This window comes from Mastigoproctus giganteus, chromosome 6, assembly GCF_048544385.1.
Source record: "Mastigoproctus giganteus isolate SK-2022 chromosome 6, ASM4854438v1, whole genome shotgun sequence".
NCBI lineage: Eukaryota > Metazoa > Arthropoda > Arachnida > Uropygi > Thelyphonidae > Mastigoproctus > Mastigoproctus giganteus.
This window is the reverse complement of record NC_143580.1, coordinates 215,958,432-215,974,377: the sequence shown is the minus strand read 5'-3', so window position 1 is coordinate 215,974,377 and position 15,946 is coordinate 215,958,432. Positions and strand designations below refer to the sequence as shown.

General features: G+C 37.5%; 1 protein-coding gene across 1 annotated transcript; it reads left to right on the top strand.

Moving 5' to 3' along the window:
- Positions 1-1,924: 1,924 nt before the first annotated feature.
- LOC150084961 (uncharacterized) lies at positions 1,925-12,750 on the top strand. Its single transcript, XM_090376413.1, has 9 exons — positions 1,925-2,187; positions 3,775-3,978; positions 4,173-4,377; positions 4,527-4,761; positions 5,090-5,207; positions 5,908-6,090; positions 6,679-6,688; positions 7,141-7,269; positions 12,197-12,750. Exons 1-9 carry the CDS (start codon positions 2,071-2,073, stop codon positions 12,748-12,750), a joined length of 1,755 nt encoding a protein of 584 aa, XP_090232539.1. The 5' UTR covers positions 1,925-2,070.
- Positions 12,751-15,946: the final 3,196 nt, after the last annotated feature.

Here is a 15,946-nt window from a genome sequence, read left to right as displayed (position 1 = left end):
ATAGATTGGTAATCATCTATCTACACTATCTTAATAGCAGTGATTTTCTCGACTACATTTTCCTGGGTTTTATAGTACAATGAAGAGCATAAAAGTTTTAGAGTAAATACACCTTGCCTCCTAGACCACATGCTTCCATTACAGACACGACAACAATAAAAAAAAGTATCTGATTGCGTGTTTGTCTTTTTATTCCAAATAAATGATGGATAATCTCTAAAGATAATACTAGGAGTACAGTCAGAGTTACTGTGATTTTCAATGGAGAATGCTTTTATATAGTTTTATATCTCGTAATGTTTATTTTTTATATCTTTTTTAATGGTTGGTTTTCATTTATGTGGGTAAATATTTTTTGGGGGAAAGATTCCAGTTACATTAACATGAAATTTTCTGCAATAATATTGGGAAATATGTATTTTAGTTCTCCTGTATTTTAACTGCAGAAACAGTTCCTTAATGGATCAAAAGTTTCCCTCTTTTTATACATAATGACTTTTTCATTAAAGGGAGAAAGACAGTCTAACTACTACTTATACAGTAATAGTTAGAATGTCTTTCTCCTACATAAATGCTCCTTAAAGCATCAGAGAAAGCTAAAATCAGTTTAGTCCTTAAAGTGTAGGAATTTTAGAGGAGAAATGATATTAAAACACAGGGCTACATCAAAAATAAGTAATTGATTACGAATTAATATTCTCTTTATAGTGCTGCCATCTAGTGTAAATAAATTGAAACATTCAAAAAAAAATTATATTTGGTTAATTCAGTTTTAGTTCGATTAAATGTACTGTGTTCTGTACAAGCAAACCGGTGTCACATTACCTGAGTTGCCTTGGCGATAATTCAAAGTATTATTCTATTACTTCTATCGTACTATTATTATTTTTAATTTTAAGTTCACAAAGCTGTGCTGCACAGAGCTTGACAATTGTGGGATTTTATTGGATCCCATAATTGAAATCCCTGAAGTAAATATTGTTTACTTTTTTTAAATTTTTTAGACACAGTAGTGTCTAAAATATTTAAAACAATTTTTAACTTCAAAAATAGGGCATATAAACCTGTAGGAGAAAGAAATACGACTTTAATTTATACTCACCATATTGCATTGTATAGTGCTGCCATCTAGTGTGACAAGTCGTAATTTAGACGTACATATCTCAATTATTTATTTTAAACTGAAAATTTCAAATCTAATATACTCGTCTATAAAATTTCCTCCCTCTTACAGCACATGCTAGATGGGGGGGAGGTATATTAAATAAATTGAGGAAATATAATATAATAATTCATATTAAATTTAATATGAAATACAAGAATCAACGATATTATAAAGTTATGGTAAATAGGTAGTGTTGAACAGATGAGTGTATTGTAAGGGAACATTTCCCCTAAGCTAGAAGGGTATTCAAGCCTGATGTAGTTATTGAGATATGACTGTATTGCTGAGGCTCAAATGATGGAGACGAACAGAGTAACCAAAGATTGTGAATCTGTGGTTTGAAGGGATTAATATCGGAACAATGCAGTGGCCAGCATGGAGGACCGACTGCAACTCATGCGAACACCTTTGGGCTGAAATAGAAGGCAGAATTAGGGCAAGACAGCCTCTCCTTCTTAGTGGTGCTCACGAATGTTTTAAAGAATGAAAGGAGTTCATTACTTTTTTTTTAAAGAAATTATTCCTTTTATTGTGAAGTTATTTCAATTGAAACTTTGTAATCAGCTCAGTTAAGGTTACAGTTAAATATATTTTTTATTGCGTAGTTTTTATCTCAAGCAACCAGAAGATCAATCATCTTAACGTACGCCCAAGAACGGAACTTACCACTGTTTTTTTTTATTTTTTTATTTTTTTTTGATCTTGCAATAATTGGCTTCATCCTGCTGTTGTTTTGAAATGGCCGATAAATGACGCAAATAGGATACGCACGCCAATAGCCTCCCATCCTCAGCAGACACTAATTATATCATAACAGGATTTAACACAGTATATTAACATACCAGTTTCTGTGTTGAAATCTCCTGCGCGTATCTTTTACAGTTTTGTTTTAACAGGGCTGCAGAATGACCATCCAATTAGCGTACTTTCTTCCATTGCTACTGGGAAGGACTTTTGACTTCAGAAAAGGTACCGTTGGAATTGATATCTACTCCCAAGACACTCTCAATGGTACTTTAAGGGTAAGTAATGTATTTTGTTGTTTTGCCACGCGATATTTCAGTGGAAGGAGCGAAATTAATAAAAACCAGCTCGACTATTTGCTGTGATGTTTTTCAGCCATCGAGAACAAATACATGGAACCTTGTGGACACTACTTCAAGTGTCCATAAGACATTCTTGCAAGCAATAAAGATTATCGAAAAATTAAAGATTTTAATACTCGCTTTTCAGAGGCATTGCTGCCACTTTTACCACGTGATCACTTTACAAGAAAAGTCGAATTCTTTAAGTGAACTCTTACTCGATGTCAGTTATGTTTTTCTTTTGATTGAACGAAAGTTTACTTGTATAATTTTAATTAGTAAACACGTGGAATGATTTTGACACCTCTTTATGTTTAAAGATGTTCTCGTTTCTTTTAATGCTTAACTTTAAGCAGTGCTGTAACGAACTCAGGTTGGCTAGTTTTATCTAATGATTTTTCATTATAATTTACTGATTTATGCTAAATAATTGTGCTTTTCTTTTCCAATCATTCATGCCCAGGCTGCACTACAGCTTTTTACTACAATAATCCACCATTTTCTGCATATTTTACTAGAAAAACTTCCTGGCTTCTTGCTGCTTTCCTGTAACCCTTGGCCTTCATGAGCATGACTTCATTTTGAAGATGTGATTAGCTACACTTAATCAACTCCCTCCGAGCTCTATTATATAACTAATTTTGTAATCTAACTTACTGTAAGAGTATCCAAAAGAAAGTGGACAATGTTTTTTCAAACGTATATTTATCTTCCAACATTATTACTTGTACGCTGTATGTGTGTATACATTTTTTATCCTTTATTATGCTAATTATCTTCCTATAGGTGACAATTTTTTAACAGAATACACCAAAATGCAAAGAAGGTGGTAAGCTTATATACATTGCTCGATAAAATTAACAGAAAACGTGGTGTAACTCGTGCAGCTTGTGATTAAGGGGGGGGACAAAATTTGATATGGTGGTGTACCATAGAATAACGACGAAATGAGGAGACAGTGAGAAACTTCGGACAGGTCTAAGGGACATTTATAGGGGTTCTATAAGAATTACCAAAAATATAAAAATATACTGCAATAGCTAAACATGCCTGACAGCAGTGAACAATGTTCGATATAAGGGAGTCTATAAGATTCTCCTGAGGCAACAAATCCCATTCTTCCATCAGAGCAGACCTCAGCTCACCTTCTCGTTCACAGGTGGCCGAGTAGTTGGCTGTTGGCGTGCAATGGACGCCCGAGGGCGTCCAACACTTTTTCAATCGGATTTAAATGTGGCGATCGTTCTGGCCGCGTCAGTCATTGGGTATCTTCAGTTTCAAGATATTCCTCCATCACTTGAGCTCTCTGTGCACTGATGTTGTCGTGCACTAAAAGAAAATCTGGCTAACCGCAGCCCTTAAAAATCGCAAATAGGGTTCGAGGATCTGTTCTTGGTACCTCTGGGCAGTTACAATATCCCTATCAAAAACACGAAGAGGGGCGCGGCAGTTGATCATTAGTCTGCCCCACACGAGAACAATTTTGTTACTTGAATTATAAAATCTTTTAATTTTTCTTTTCAGGATTTCCCTCTATACTTTTACAGTTCGGTGACCAGAACTATAGAAAACGAAGGAGAACTGAAGGCCACATTGGACAATATTCCATATGTGGCCCTTAATGCCAAAGCAGGAAAAGTGTCCGTTCGTGAAATTACACCTTGCGTCATTGATTACACGAATGTATTAAACTCAGCGCATTCTTTGACCAGAGGCTTCTTCATAACGGTAAATATATTTTGCTAATTTATTTAATTTTAAAATTTAAATCTAAAATAGTTTAAAACGAGAGTTTAAAAATAGTTTTATAAAATCAAATGTATTTGGTAAAAAATATTGATGATTGTCAGAAATCATTTATTAACGTAGATCGTTAATTTTAAAATGGTAACATTGAAACGATGCTTTAAATTATTTTGTAGGACCAGGTTTTCGTTGATAGCCAGAATGATTTCATTAAATCATGGAATTCACATAAAAGGAATCAATTGGGCACCCATTACGTCCAGGCTGTATACTATGGTGGCGAGATTATTTTTTCTCTAAGATTTATTTCTTTTCCCGAAGAAGATGTCAGTTATATGAGAAGACAGCTGAATAAAGCCTGGACATGGAATCCTTCGAATGGTAGGATCTAAATTTCTTGTAACTGCGTGTACAAAATGATAATACAAAATGAAATCGATATGTTCCTGGTTGTATCAAATTTTTATTCTTTTGGACATGGATTGAATACCATTTTACGGAGACTAATTCCCCATGATTTTTCTTTCAAGAATCATTTCAAGCATTTCAAGATAAACTTCAAAGTAGAGCAAGATTGGAAATATGTTACCATGCTACTCTGGCATTCCAGGAGATCCCTCTTTCGTTAATGGACTACCGTCGACTGGTTCGCAGTTTTGGCAGCAATATAGAAAATATGAATGATGGAAGGGGTATCCCCACTCGTGTCTCGCTTCAACCTCTCAGTGTCTATGATCCAAGAATTCCAAGAGCGGCAGCTTCCAGGTGAGAAAATATTGAAAAAAATCTTGGACTTACCTACTTTTTATCGCCTGACTTGTCACTTGTTCATGATATTTTTAATACCAGATGAAAACAATAAAACACGTTGCAAAATCTAGAACTACTCATATCGAAACGCAAACAAATTGTTCGGTACCATGCCATTCTTCAAGCAAAATCCAACTAATTGCAAAAAAAGGGTGGCGAGGCGCCTGGCAGGTTTTCGTGCGATGTTTTATAAGAAAAATATAAGAAATCACTTTAGAAACTGGAACAGCTTCTGGTAACCATCTTATACCAATTATTTGATTAATTGATTTCTTTCTAATAGAGATACATGGATCCAAGATTTCGAGAAGAAATTTGATGATATTCGAACTGCGAAATCGCAACTTCTGTCCTGGATAGACAAATTACCTTCGACAATATTGAGCCATCAGGAAGCTCAGGTGAGATTATTATGAGAAGTTATTATTGGTGTAATATTTTCTTGACCAATTTTATTATTCTGACGTTTTATCGACTATTGGTGTAATGTAATATTTCGTCACCTTTCCAATTGTATTTTAACTATTAAGAATAATAAATAAATGTTACGTATGATAAATCCAATTAATAAATTTATAAGATTATTTTAGGAGATTTATTGTGAAGTGGTTGATGGGTTAATTAAAACATTTTAACTCATTCAACGAATTTATTGAGAAGCAGTAAAAATTACCATTCACTGGCCAAAAATTTAGAAACTTTTTTGCAGTTGTCGTCAATAGATGGATTCTTTGAAGACGACAACGCAACTATCATCTGTGCAAAAGCTGGATCCGAATGGTTCGAGGAACAGTTCCAAGATTTCCAATATGTACCCTGGCGCCTAATTTGAATCCAACTCACAATGTCTAGGATATGTTGGAAAGGGCAGTTTCGCTTTGCGGTTTTCTACTGACCACAATACAGCAGCTGACAAATATCTTGATGAAACAGTGGTCAGTTGTCGAGCTAGAGTCCCTCACATACCTAGTAGAATGGATGCCACGAAGTGCAAAGGCAAAAGGTTACCCTACTGGGTTTCTAATATTTTGGCTAGTGAGTGACAAAGAATATGGAATAGGTGATTCCATCTGTAGAATGTAACGAACTTTTCTCTTCTAGATTGATGCTCTGAATAAGAGACTTGATAAAATCCTGGACATATTTTACCAAACAATTGCCAACGTGAAGTATGGGTTTGGAGATAATCAAGTGGAGAAAGCTATGGATGCATATAATGAAGACAGAGAGTACGCCCTTCCAGGCGATTTCGTTTTTGAAGTTCGTGATTTAATGCAAAGAATGGTAAGTTCATATTGTTCGTAACTAATTAAAAAGAAATAATAATAGTGAGAATAAAAATAAGCGAGGAATGATTGGAAGATGTTGGGTACGTATTAAGACGAGATAAACCTTTTGAGTCATCCATAACTCCCTAAACCCTTCGGCTCTACTCAGAAGGGAGCCGGTCTGTCAATCAGTGGATCCTGATACCTGAATACCAAGAGATGTTGAGTAATAAATATTACTCAACGTCTCTTGGTATTCACGTGTTAATGCATGAATAGAATTCCATCCAATTGCCATGGCAACAAAATTCAAAGCATTTTGACAGGATCAATAAGTGGATCCCAGTTTTTATTTCATGGTAAAACAGACGTCGAACAATCCTACAAATTCTCATCGTCAAAGAGATCTCAGACTCTCTCTCTTCCAACGCTCCAGACCTAAAAATTATGCTGCATTTATGCTACTTTGTCTTAATCTTATTTTATTATCATATTTCTTATGTCTTTTTTTAATTATATTTGTTATTATTACCATTATAATTATTATAATTATTTAATTAATTAATTTGATTATCGATTTATTATTATTTTTCTTTTTTTGCAGGAGTTACCAGGTAAGTCCTTCCTGAAATAAATTAAACGAAAAATTTTAAGGTAAGTTAAAATTTGCCACTTCTATTTACTTCGTGTTATACATTCGCTGGCAAAAAAAAATTGGAAACTTTTTGTAACTGGATCCTGGCCTCCTAATTCTCCAGATCTCGATCCAGTTGACAATATATGTGGCTTATGTTGAAAAGGACACTTCTGTTTCGCAGTTCTGTACTGACCACAATGCAGCATCTGTCAAATATCATTGTGGATAATGGTAAAATGTGGAGCTACAGTTCTTCAGAAACCTAGGGGAATCAAAGCTGGCACTACTCAATAAAGGTTTCTAATTTTTTGGCTAGCGAATGTTTTCCATTTATTAAATTGGGAATAAAACTTAAATTTAAAAATGTAAACAAGGAAGTTTGTTGATTTTTACCTGTGTGCAACGTTTATTTTTATGTTTATTTGATAGAGGAAAATCCATTCGAGTCCACCAATGCCATCTATGTGCAATGGGGAAAGAGATCGTGCAGTGGAAAGAAAACGAGCACAATCTATTCGGGCTATGCCGCTTCTTCTTTGATTTCCAAATATGGAGGTGGTAAGAATTATCTTTGCCTTCCGGAGAGATTTCAACGGAAATTTACAGAGAATGTTCGCAATGGAATGGGTAGCTTCATAGGAGGATTGAAGTATGGCAATTTCTACAACCGATTATTCGACCTCTACAAATTATTTCTAAAGGGCATTCCATGCGCTGTTTGTGAAGTTAAGAAACGACTGAAGGCTACTGTATTTCCTGGAAGAACCAACTGTAAGAAGGGATGGAAGACGGAGTACGTGGGCTACCTGGCAGCTACGATAAACAACTCTACGATAAGACACAGCATTTGTGTCCATAATATTCTTGAAGGATACGCTGCGACCACACCAAAACCACAAGAACTAAATCTATATTTCGTCAGGAGCGATTATGAGAGGGGGACTGGATACCAGAATGTTCCTTGTGCAGTGTGTTCCATTTAGGATATATAATACCAACTCGATGCTTTTCTCTCCTTTGGTATCGTACTTCTTAATTCCCACCTTAATAACTGCGAAGGGGTGGGATTGTATTTATATTGAGTGTACAAAATTCAAGTTTCAAATTTTGTTTTCAAGAAGTCTAAATTCAAGAGACTTCATAAGAAGAGAATCATGTTAAAATCCAATAAGATCTGCAAATATTGATCTTTATATGGAGTTCGTTTTGGTTGGTCGTTTCTATACGAGCAATATGAATCGAAAATAAAAGAAACGCCCTTCAAGATTTTTCTTCAATGTAAGTAGCTTATGTCCGATATTCTAACCTCGAGTTGGTTCGATATTGCACTATTCATAGAAGACTTATTTCGAAGAGTATCCTTCCATTTCTTTTGTAAGAAAGTTACACCAAATTCGGGATTAAAATATATAGTTTACATATGTTGATTTGTGTTTCATTTTGCGCAGTAAATCAGATTTAATGTCATCACACTTTAATTTCATATTTTTAAAACTAATTTCTTACGTGTTAATTATGCTGATACACAAAACACAGTCATTGGCCGATTAGGGGTGCTGTTGCTTTCAATCCCAGATTCCAAGATTTATTTGGTAATGCCTCCCGTTTGTTTGCTTTGTACACTAAATTTGAATCAGGAATAAATCCCATTTCTCTAAATACACTTGAAACAATGTCATCAAGTTGTTTTGAAGCATTTCTTGATTGATAGACGCCTCAAACGTTTGGACATTGCCAATACTAAATGTCAAATTGATATCGATCCAAGTTTCATCAATATAAACGATTGAACTACTATTTCTTTCTAAGTGACAAGCTAAGAGTGTGGAACATGAGGGCGTGTACTGTCAGTCATGTATATGAACTGCGTGATGTGATCGTTAATCGTGGGACGTTGAAGCCTGTAGCTGTGACGTATGTGTTTGTCAATCATTTGATGAATGACAAACGTTGTTGCCAATGTTTGTCATTCATCAAATGATTGCTTCAATGATAGGGTGGACACGACATCCACTGCTCCTGTTGACTGAGGTATTAGAGCATATGATGTTCAACGACTCCAACCAGGCGTGTTTCCGGTAGTGGCGGGACCTATCTACAATCACGACATCGCGGTGTGGGTCAATGTCCTGGTGGATTGATCAGAAGTGTTCGGCAATGGCCGAGTGTTCTATATCCGCTAAGCGGATGGCTGTTTCGCGTTCCGAAAGACGTTTTCCGAGCCGTCCTCCAGTTTTCCCAATGTAGCAGCTAGTGCAGTCACGGCAAGAGATGTGGTAGACTAGACCACTTTGTAATAAGATGGAAACCGATGTTTTCACTTTAGAGATGAGTGATCGTAACTTTCTGCCTGGGAGTTGTACGCATTTTATCCCATGTGATTTTTGAACCCTAGAAACCTGTTGTGATAGGTTTGTAGTATGGGATAAAGGCGCTCGCGGTTGAGTCATTAACTTGGATGTTCCTGTTGGTCTCTACGTGGTCATGTGTCTGTAGGTCACACCTGTCAAGAGTACTGATGGGATAGCCACACCTAGCAAGATCCGCCTTGACTTTTTAACAAGTTTCGTGCAGTGGCAAGAAGATGGCTGCGCGCGTGTGCTGAGTGGAAGTTGGTAAATTGGCCAGCACACATTGGTTTACGATAGACAGTTGTTTTCAAGCGCCCTCGCGTCGGTCAAGGGTGTCTAAGTATGGTATGGTATGGTATTGTCCGATTCTAGCTCGATGGTGAATTTTATGAAAAGCGACAGAGAATTGAGGTGGTCTAAGAGCGGGTCACCCGAATTTCTGGGGATAACCACAAACACATCATCCACGTAGCGACACCAACAGGTAATGGGATCTGGTTGATTCGTAAATGCACGACCGTCTAATTCTTCCATTTCGATATTTGCTATGACTGCACTAGCTGCTACATTGGGGAAACTGGGAGACGCCTCGGAAAACGTCTTTCGGAACACGAAAGAGCCATCCGCTTAGCGGATATAGAACACTCATCCATTTCCGAACACTTCTTAACCCACCAGGACATTGACCCACACAGCGATGTCATGATTGTAGATAGGTCCCGCCACTACCGGCGACGCGCCTGGTTGGAGTCGTTGAACATCACATGCTCTAATATCTCAGTCAACAGGAGCAGTGGATGTCGTGTCCACCCTATCATGGAAGCAACCATTTTGATGAATGACAAACGTTCGCAACGTTCACATGCATCATAGCCTCAGGCTTCAACATCCAACAATTAATCACGCAGTTCATGTACATGACTGGCAGTACACGCCCTCATGTTCCACACTCTTAACTGTCAGTTTGACTGATGAAGGTTAACAAACTAACCGAAAGCTTTTGTATGTATCTGATAATATATATGCGTTTTCCAATTAATGTTAAACTTGTCATTATTTGTTCTGTCTCCATTTCGATCTGTCGTGTCTGCCATGACTGTTGGGAATAATTCATAATAGTTGCAACAAAGTTTAAGGCCGACTTCGTTGCCGAATAGCTCTCTGCAGCGTATCCCACACAAAGGTGTCTAAGTATGGTATAGTATTGTCCGATTCTAGCTCGATGGTGAATTTTATGAAAGGCGACAGAGAATTGAGGTGGTCTAAGAGCATTCTCAATAGGATTGAGATCAGGTAAATTTGAGAGCAAGAGAAGATGTTGGAAATCCCTGTCGTGTTTTCGAACCATTCTTGCACGATTCTGGCACGATGCGCTGTTGCATTGTCATCCATAAAGTGGCCATCACCTTCTGGATAAAGATATAACATTGAAGGGTGCAGTAGATGTGATACAAAATTCAGGTACTCTATGGATGACATTTTTTTGGCCAGTGTGTATATGATCACTGTCCTTCCTACACCGGGTAGAAAAGCGCCGGGTTGGAGACAGAAGGGTTTTTCATCCAGCAAAACAGGCATATTGACCAGAGAACACACAGTTTATGGACATAATACAAATGGGTAGATAAGCTAGTTCTTAGGTTGCCCTAATATGACAATTTTGCAGAAGTGGCATGCAGCGGAAACAACGTCTGTGTGCTAGACAGTGGGAAGAGATTGTGGTGCATCATTAGTATTGGCTTCTTTTGAATGAGTCTAGGAATTTAAGAGATGGTCTGAAGTAACCACTTCAGATGTGGGAATAATTCATAATAGGGTGGATTTGTGATGCTTAAATACACCGTATGTAAATGTAAGTTGTCGCATAGTACGATCGCAAGTTCCTTGGTTTGAGATGAATACCTAACCCTTTCATGGGGGCCTTTAGTGGATTCTGTCATGGGGAAAATAGGTGATCTTTTTGATTTCCAGAAAAGTGTTATTGTCAAAAAAGTAGTGGAATACAAAAGGAAACTGCAGCTTTAAAATGAAGAAAGGAAGCAAAAAATCTGTAGAACAAGAACGAGACCCAAGAAATTATCGAATTATGTCAGAATAAGAAGGTCCAGTTTGCAGAAAATGAGGAAAAAATTCAATTCCATTTCCAATCGAACTACGGAGCAGGAGCTGAAGATCTAGGGTTTGTTAGTTTGGATTTGTTAGTGTGCCTATGGAAAAGTTACTATTTTCTGTAAGAAATCGAAAAATTTGAGTGGAGTGGTGCTGGACTGTGCAACAGTGGAAAAAGATCATGTCGTCTGACAAGTATCGATTTACACTTGTTTGGTGAAAGTGTAGCATGCACTTCTTAAAGCAGTACATCTAGACTCCTGCTAGTCCACAGCTCAAGCGGCTGGAGGTGATGACTTGATATTTGGTATGTTCTATTGGTACGTGCTGCCCACCTATATCGTCAAATGGTCGTGTTATTATTTATTATATTAGGGTTATCCGTAATTTAGTAATTTAACCCGTATTTATGACTGTAAACTGCGTGTGTTCTCCGGTAGATTTGCCTGTTTTGCTGGACGAAAAACCCCAATTTCTGGGGGAAATAACCTTGCTATCTATGCTTGAGACAGACTAACTCAGCCACGGAGTGAATAAAATCCACTAAAGTTCCTTGCGTCTTCCCAAATAGTCAAAAAATTAGAAACATTTATTGAATACCTAGTAGGGCCAACGTTTGCTTGAAGTACAGCCCGTACACATCGTGTACGGGCTGTACACGATCTGTAATTCTCCAGATCTCAATCCAGTTGACAATATCTGGATTATGTTGGAGAAGACACTTCCGCTTCGCAGTTCTCTACCGACCACAATGCAGCATCTACCAAATATCCTGATGGATGAGTAACCAAACATGGAGCTAGACTTCTTTAGACATCTAGTGGAATCAATGACACGATGCGTACGGGCTGTACTTCAGGCAAACGTTGGCCGTACTAGGTATTCAATAAATGTTTCTAATTTTTTGACTATTTGATGTTTTCCAGTTATTAAATTGGGAATGAAAATTAAATTTAAAAATGTATACAAGGAAGTTTGCTGATTTTTACCTGTGTGTAACGTTTATTTTTATGTTTATTTGATAGAGGAAAATCCATTCGAGTCCACCAATGCTATCTACGTGCTATGGGGAAAGAGATCGTGCAGTGGAAAGAAAACGAGCACAATCTATTCAGGCTATGCCGCTTCTTCTTTGATTTCCAAATATGGAGGTGGTAAGAATTATCTTTGCCTTCCGGGGAAATTTCAACGGAAATTGACAGAGAATGTTCGCAATGGAATGGGTAGCTTCATAGGAGGATTGAAGTATGGCAATTTCTACAACCAATTATTCGACTTCTACAAATTGTTTCTAAAGGGCATTCCATGCGCTGTTTGTGAAGTTAAGAAACGACTGAAGGCTACTGTATTTCCTGGAAGAACCAACTGTAAGAAGGGATGGAAGACGGAGTACGTGGGCTACCTGGCAGCTACGATAAACAATTCTACGGTAAGACACAGCATTTGTGTCCATAATACTCCTGAAGGATACGCTGCGACCACACCAAAACCACAAGAACTGAATATGTATTTCGTCAGGAGCGATTATGAGAGGGGGACTGGATACCAGAATGTCCCTTGTGCAGTGTGTTCCATTTAGGATATATAATACCAACTCGCTGCTTTGCTCTTCTTATATATTGTTCTTCTTAATTCTTACCTTAATAACTGGGGAGGATTGTACTTATACTGAGTGTACAAAAATCAAGTTTTAAATTTTGTTTTCAAGAAGTCTAAATCCAATAGATGTCATAAGAAGAGAATCGTGTTGAAACCCAAGATCCTCAAATATTTTATTTTTGATCTTTATATGGAGTTCTTTTTGGTTGGTCGTTTTCATACGAGCAATATGAATTGCAAATAAAAGAAACGCCATTCAAGATTTTCCTTCAATGAAATTAGCTTCTGATGTCTGGAACTCTGACCACAAATTGGTCCAATATTGCACTATTCTTAGAAGGCTTATTTCGAAAAGTATCCTTCGATTTCTCTTGTACGAATTTACACCAAATTCTGAATTAAAATATATAGTTTACATATGTTGATTTGTGTTTCATTTTGTGCAGTAAATCAGATTTAATGTCATCACACTTTAATATCATATTTTTAAAACTAATTTCCTATGTGTTAATTATGCTGATACACAAAACACACTGAGTCGTTGGCTGATTAGGGGTGCTGTTGTTTTCAATCCCAGATACCAAGAAATCATTTGGTAATCCCCCCTCATTTGTTTGCTTTCTACACTAAATTTGAATTAGGAATAAGTCCCATTTCTCCAATGCCATCTACGTTTTTAAAGACAATGTCATCAAGTTGTTTCGAAGCATTTCCTGATTGATAGATGCTGCAAACGTTTTAACATTGCCAACATTTACTAAACGTCAAATTGATATCGATCCAAGTTTCATCAATATAAATTAGACTTACTTTTTTATTCTAAGTGGCATTATCTGTTCCAAATATCTTCTCCTTTTAAGTATAATTTCGTTTTGTTTCATTAAAAGCTTCCTTTTGCTTTGAGGTTTTTTCCAAGAAAATCTGATTTCATGAAGAATTCTTCGTAAAGATTCTCTTTTAAAAGTAAAATTTATATTCTCTTCCAGAATCGAAATTAATTTAGGTATTGTTTGAACTCTTCTTTTCATTTCTGTAGAAGCCTTGGACAGTTTCCCTTATAATTCGGATTTGTCCACAGAAAACATTTATGGAGATTTAAAAGTGGGATTCTTGTTATTTTCCCTCCTTTCTCTCCTAATTTTCTAATGAAGTTTCTGAAAATCCCTTATCGACATCCTTTATTGCTTGTTTAATTGGTTGGCCTGGAACACCATTTATCGAGTCCTTATATTATAATTATAATGCAATTTACCTTGACTACGTATACTTTTCCCTCTTGCATTCATTGCTGTAGATGGTAGTACTTCCATTCTTTCTTTGCTAACAAAACTTGACGAACTATTAAACTTTGCAGTTGTTGTGAGAAACGCGAACAGTGTTTACCAATACCTCATCAGAGTAGTACTGTGGAACTACCAATACCTGAAATAGAATCGTCCTGACGTTTTGGTCCAACCGTACCTTTATTCCAACAAATATCGCGTAGCTGCGACAAAGTTGATGGAAGAGGACTTCGTTGCCGAATAACTCTCTTCAGCATATCCCACACATTCTCACTAGGATTGAGATCAGGAAAATTTGTGAGCCAAGGAAGATGGTGGAATCAGTGTCGTGTTTTCATTCTTGCACGCTGCGTTGGGGCATTGTCATCCATAAAGATGTAACATTGAAGTGTGTATATGATCACACACTTCAATGTCCTCCCCACTCCGGGTAGCAGAGTGCCAGTTTGGAGTCCCGTGAATGATGCGAGGAACATTTATGAGCTTTTTGTATTCACCTCGTGGCTGACTTAATTGGTTTCAAGCGTCGGAGTAGGGTTTTCATCTAGCAAAATAGGCAGATTGACCAGAGACCACACATGGTTTATGGATATAATGCACATGGGCAGATAAGCTAGTTCTTAGGTTGCCCTAATATGACAGTTTTATGGAAGTGGCATGCAGTGGAAGCTGAAAGTCTGTGTGCTATACATGGGAAGAGATTGTGGTGCATCATTAGTATTGTCTTCTTTTGAATGAGTCTAGGAATTGAAGAGATGGTCTGGGAGCAACCACTTCAGATGTAGGAATAAATCATAATAGGGTGGATTTGTGTTTTGTATCTAATCTTATGTTTCTTCTTAACATTTAGCTTAGAACAACCGTAACGCTGAGAATAAAAGAGTTTTATAGCTTTCGTAGGCATCCAGTACTCTAATTTTTAGTTGTAAATCTACATTGAAATCAATTTTTTAAATCTTTGAATTCATTCAGCCCCATCCAACCAATAAGGTTAAAAAAACTGGTAGACTTCCAAATGCCAGTCAGCCCTCGTGGGTAGCGCAATTCGTAGAATTGCCGTTCTCCCTATACCGAGCGGAAAAGGCCTGAGTTCCAGTCCTCTCGAAATGTGAGGAATTTTTATGGGCCTTTTTCACAACGTGGGCGTGTTAGTCGGTCTCAGGAGAGGATAGAATGGTTTTTTCTCCCGGAAACTCGGGTTTTTCGTCCAGCAAACAGAAAATCGACTTCAGAACGAACACAATTTACAGGACTCAAACTCAGGTCTTTTCCACCCGGTGTGGGGAGGACGGAGGACGGTTATGCTAAGAACTGTGCTGCCTACGAGGGCGGGCTGGACTGAACCCTGTTTGGAGTATTGATCAAAAATAATGCAAAGTCCATGCGTCCACAAAGCCCACCAAGAGATGAGAGAATAACGGGGGAGCCACAGCTCATAATCAATGGTCCACCAAATTTACTGCCCTACCATTAATATCTGGAAACCCCTTCGTTGATAAACTTCCAGTGTGGAATGATAACAGGATGCCACATTAGAAATCGGTCTGTACGTGATAGTTCCACGGCGCTGAAGATCCCTTGGTCGAGGATTAGTGAAGTGATCAGCAAATGGAAGCTGACTAGTGCTGAAATCATCACGACACGATATGGAAAACCTTCGAAGTTGGTGGAACGTGACAGGAGACCACTACAAAGAATCGCTCGTAAAGATTCGTTTAGGGAGTGTGATGGTTTGGGGTAGTTGTTTCATGGTTTGACCTGGGATAATTAACATTTGATAGTTGGCACGCCCACACCTGTATCATAAGGACAACATTCTATGTCTATGTCATACTGCTGGCGTTTTGACAGAGTGGTTTGAGGCCGTGAACGTTGAGATGTTGGACTTCCGTT

Excerpts from the sequence above, each read along its gene's own strand:
- LOC150084961 (XM_090376413.1), top strand. The coding sequence starts at position 2,071 with ATGACCATCCAATTAGCGTACTTTCTTCCATTGCTACTGGGAAGGACT. Across the intron at positions 2,188-3,774 it reads CTCTCAATGGTACTTTAAGG|GATTTCCCTCTATACTTTTA; the intron begins GTAAGTAATGTA and ends TTTTCTTTTCAG. Across the intron at positions 3,979-4,172 it reads CCAGAGGCTTCTTCATAACG|GACCAGGTTTTCGTTGATAG; the intron begins GTAAATATATTT and ends ATTATTTTGTAG.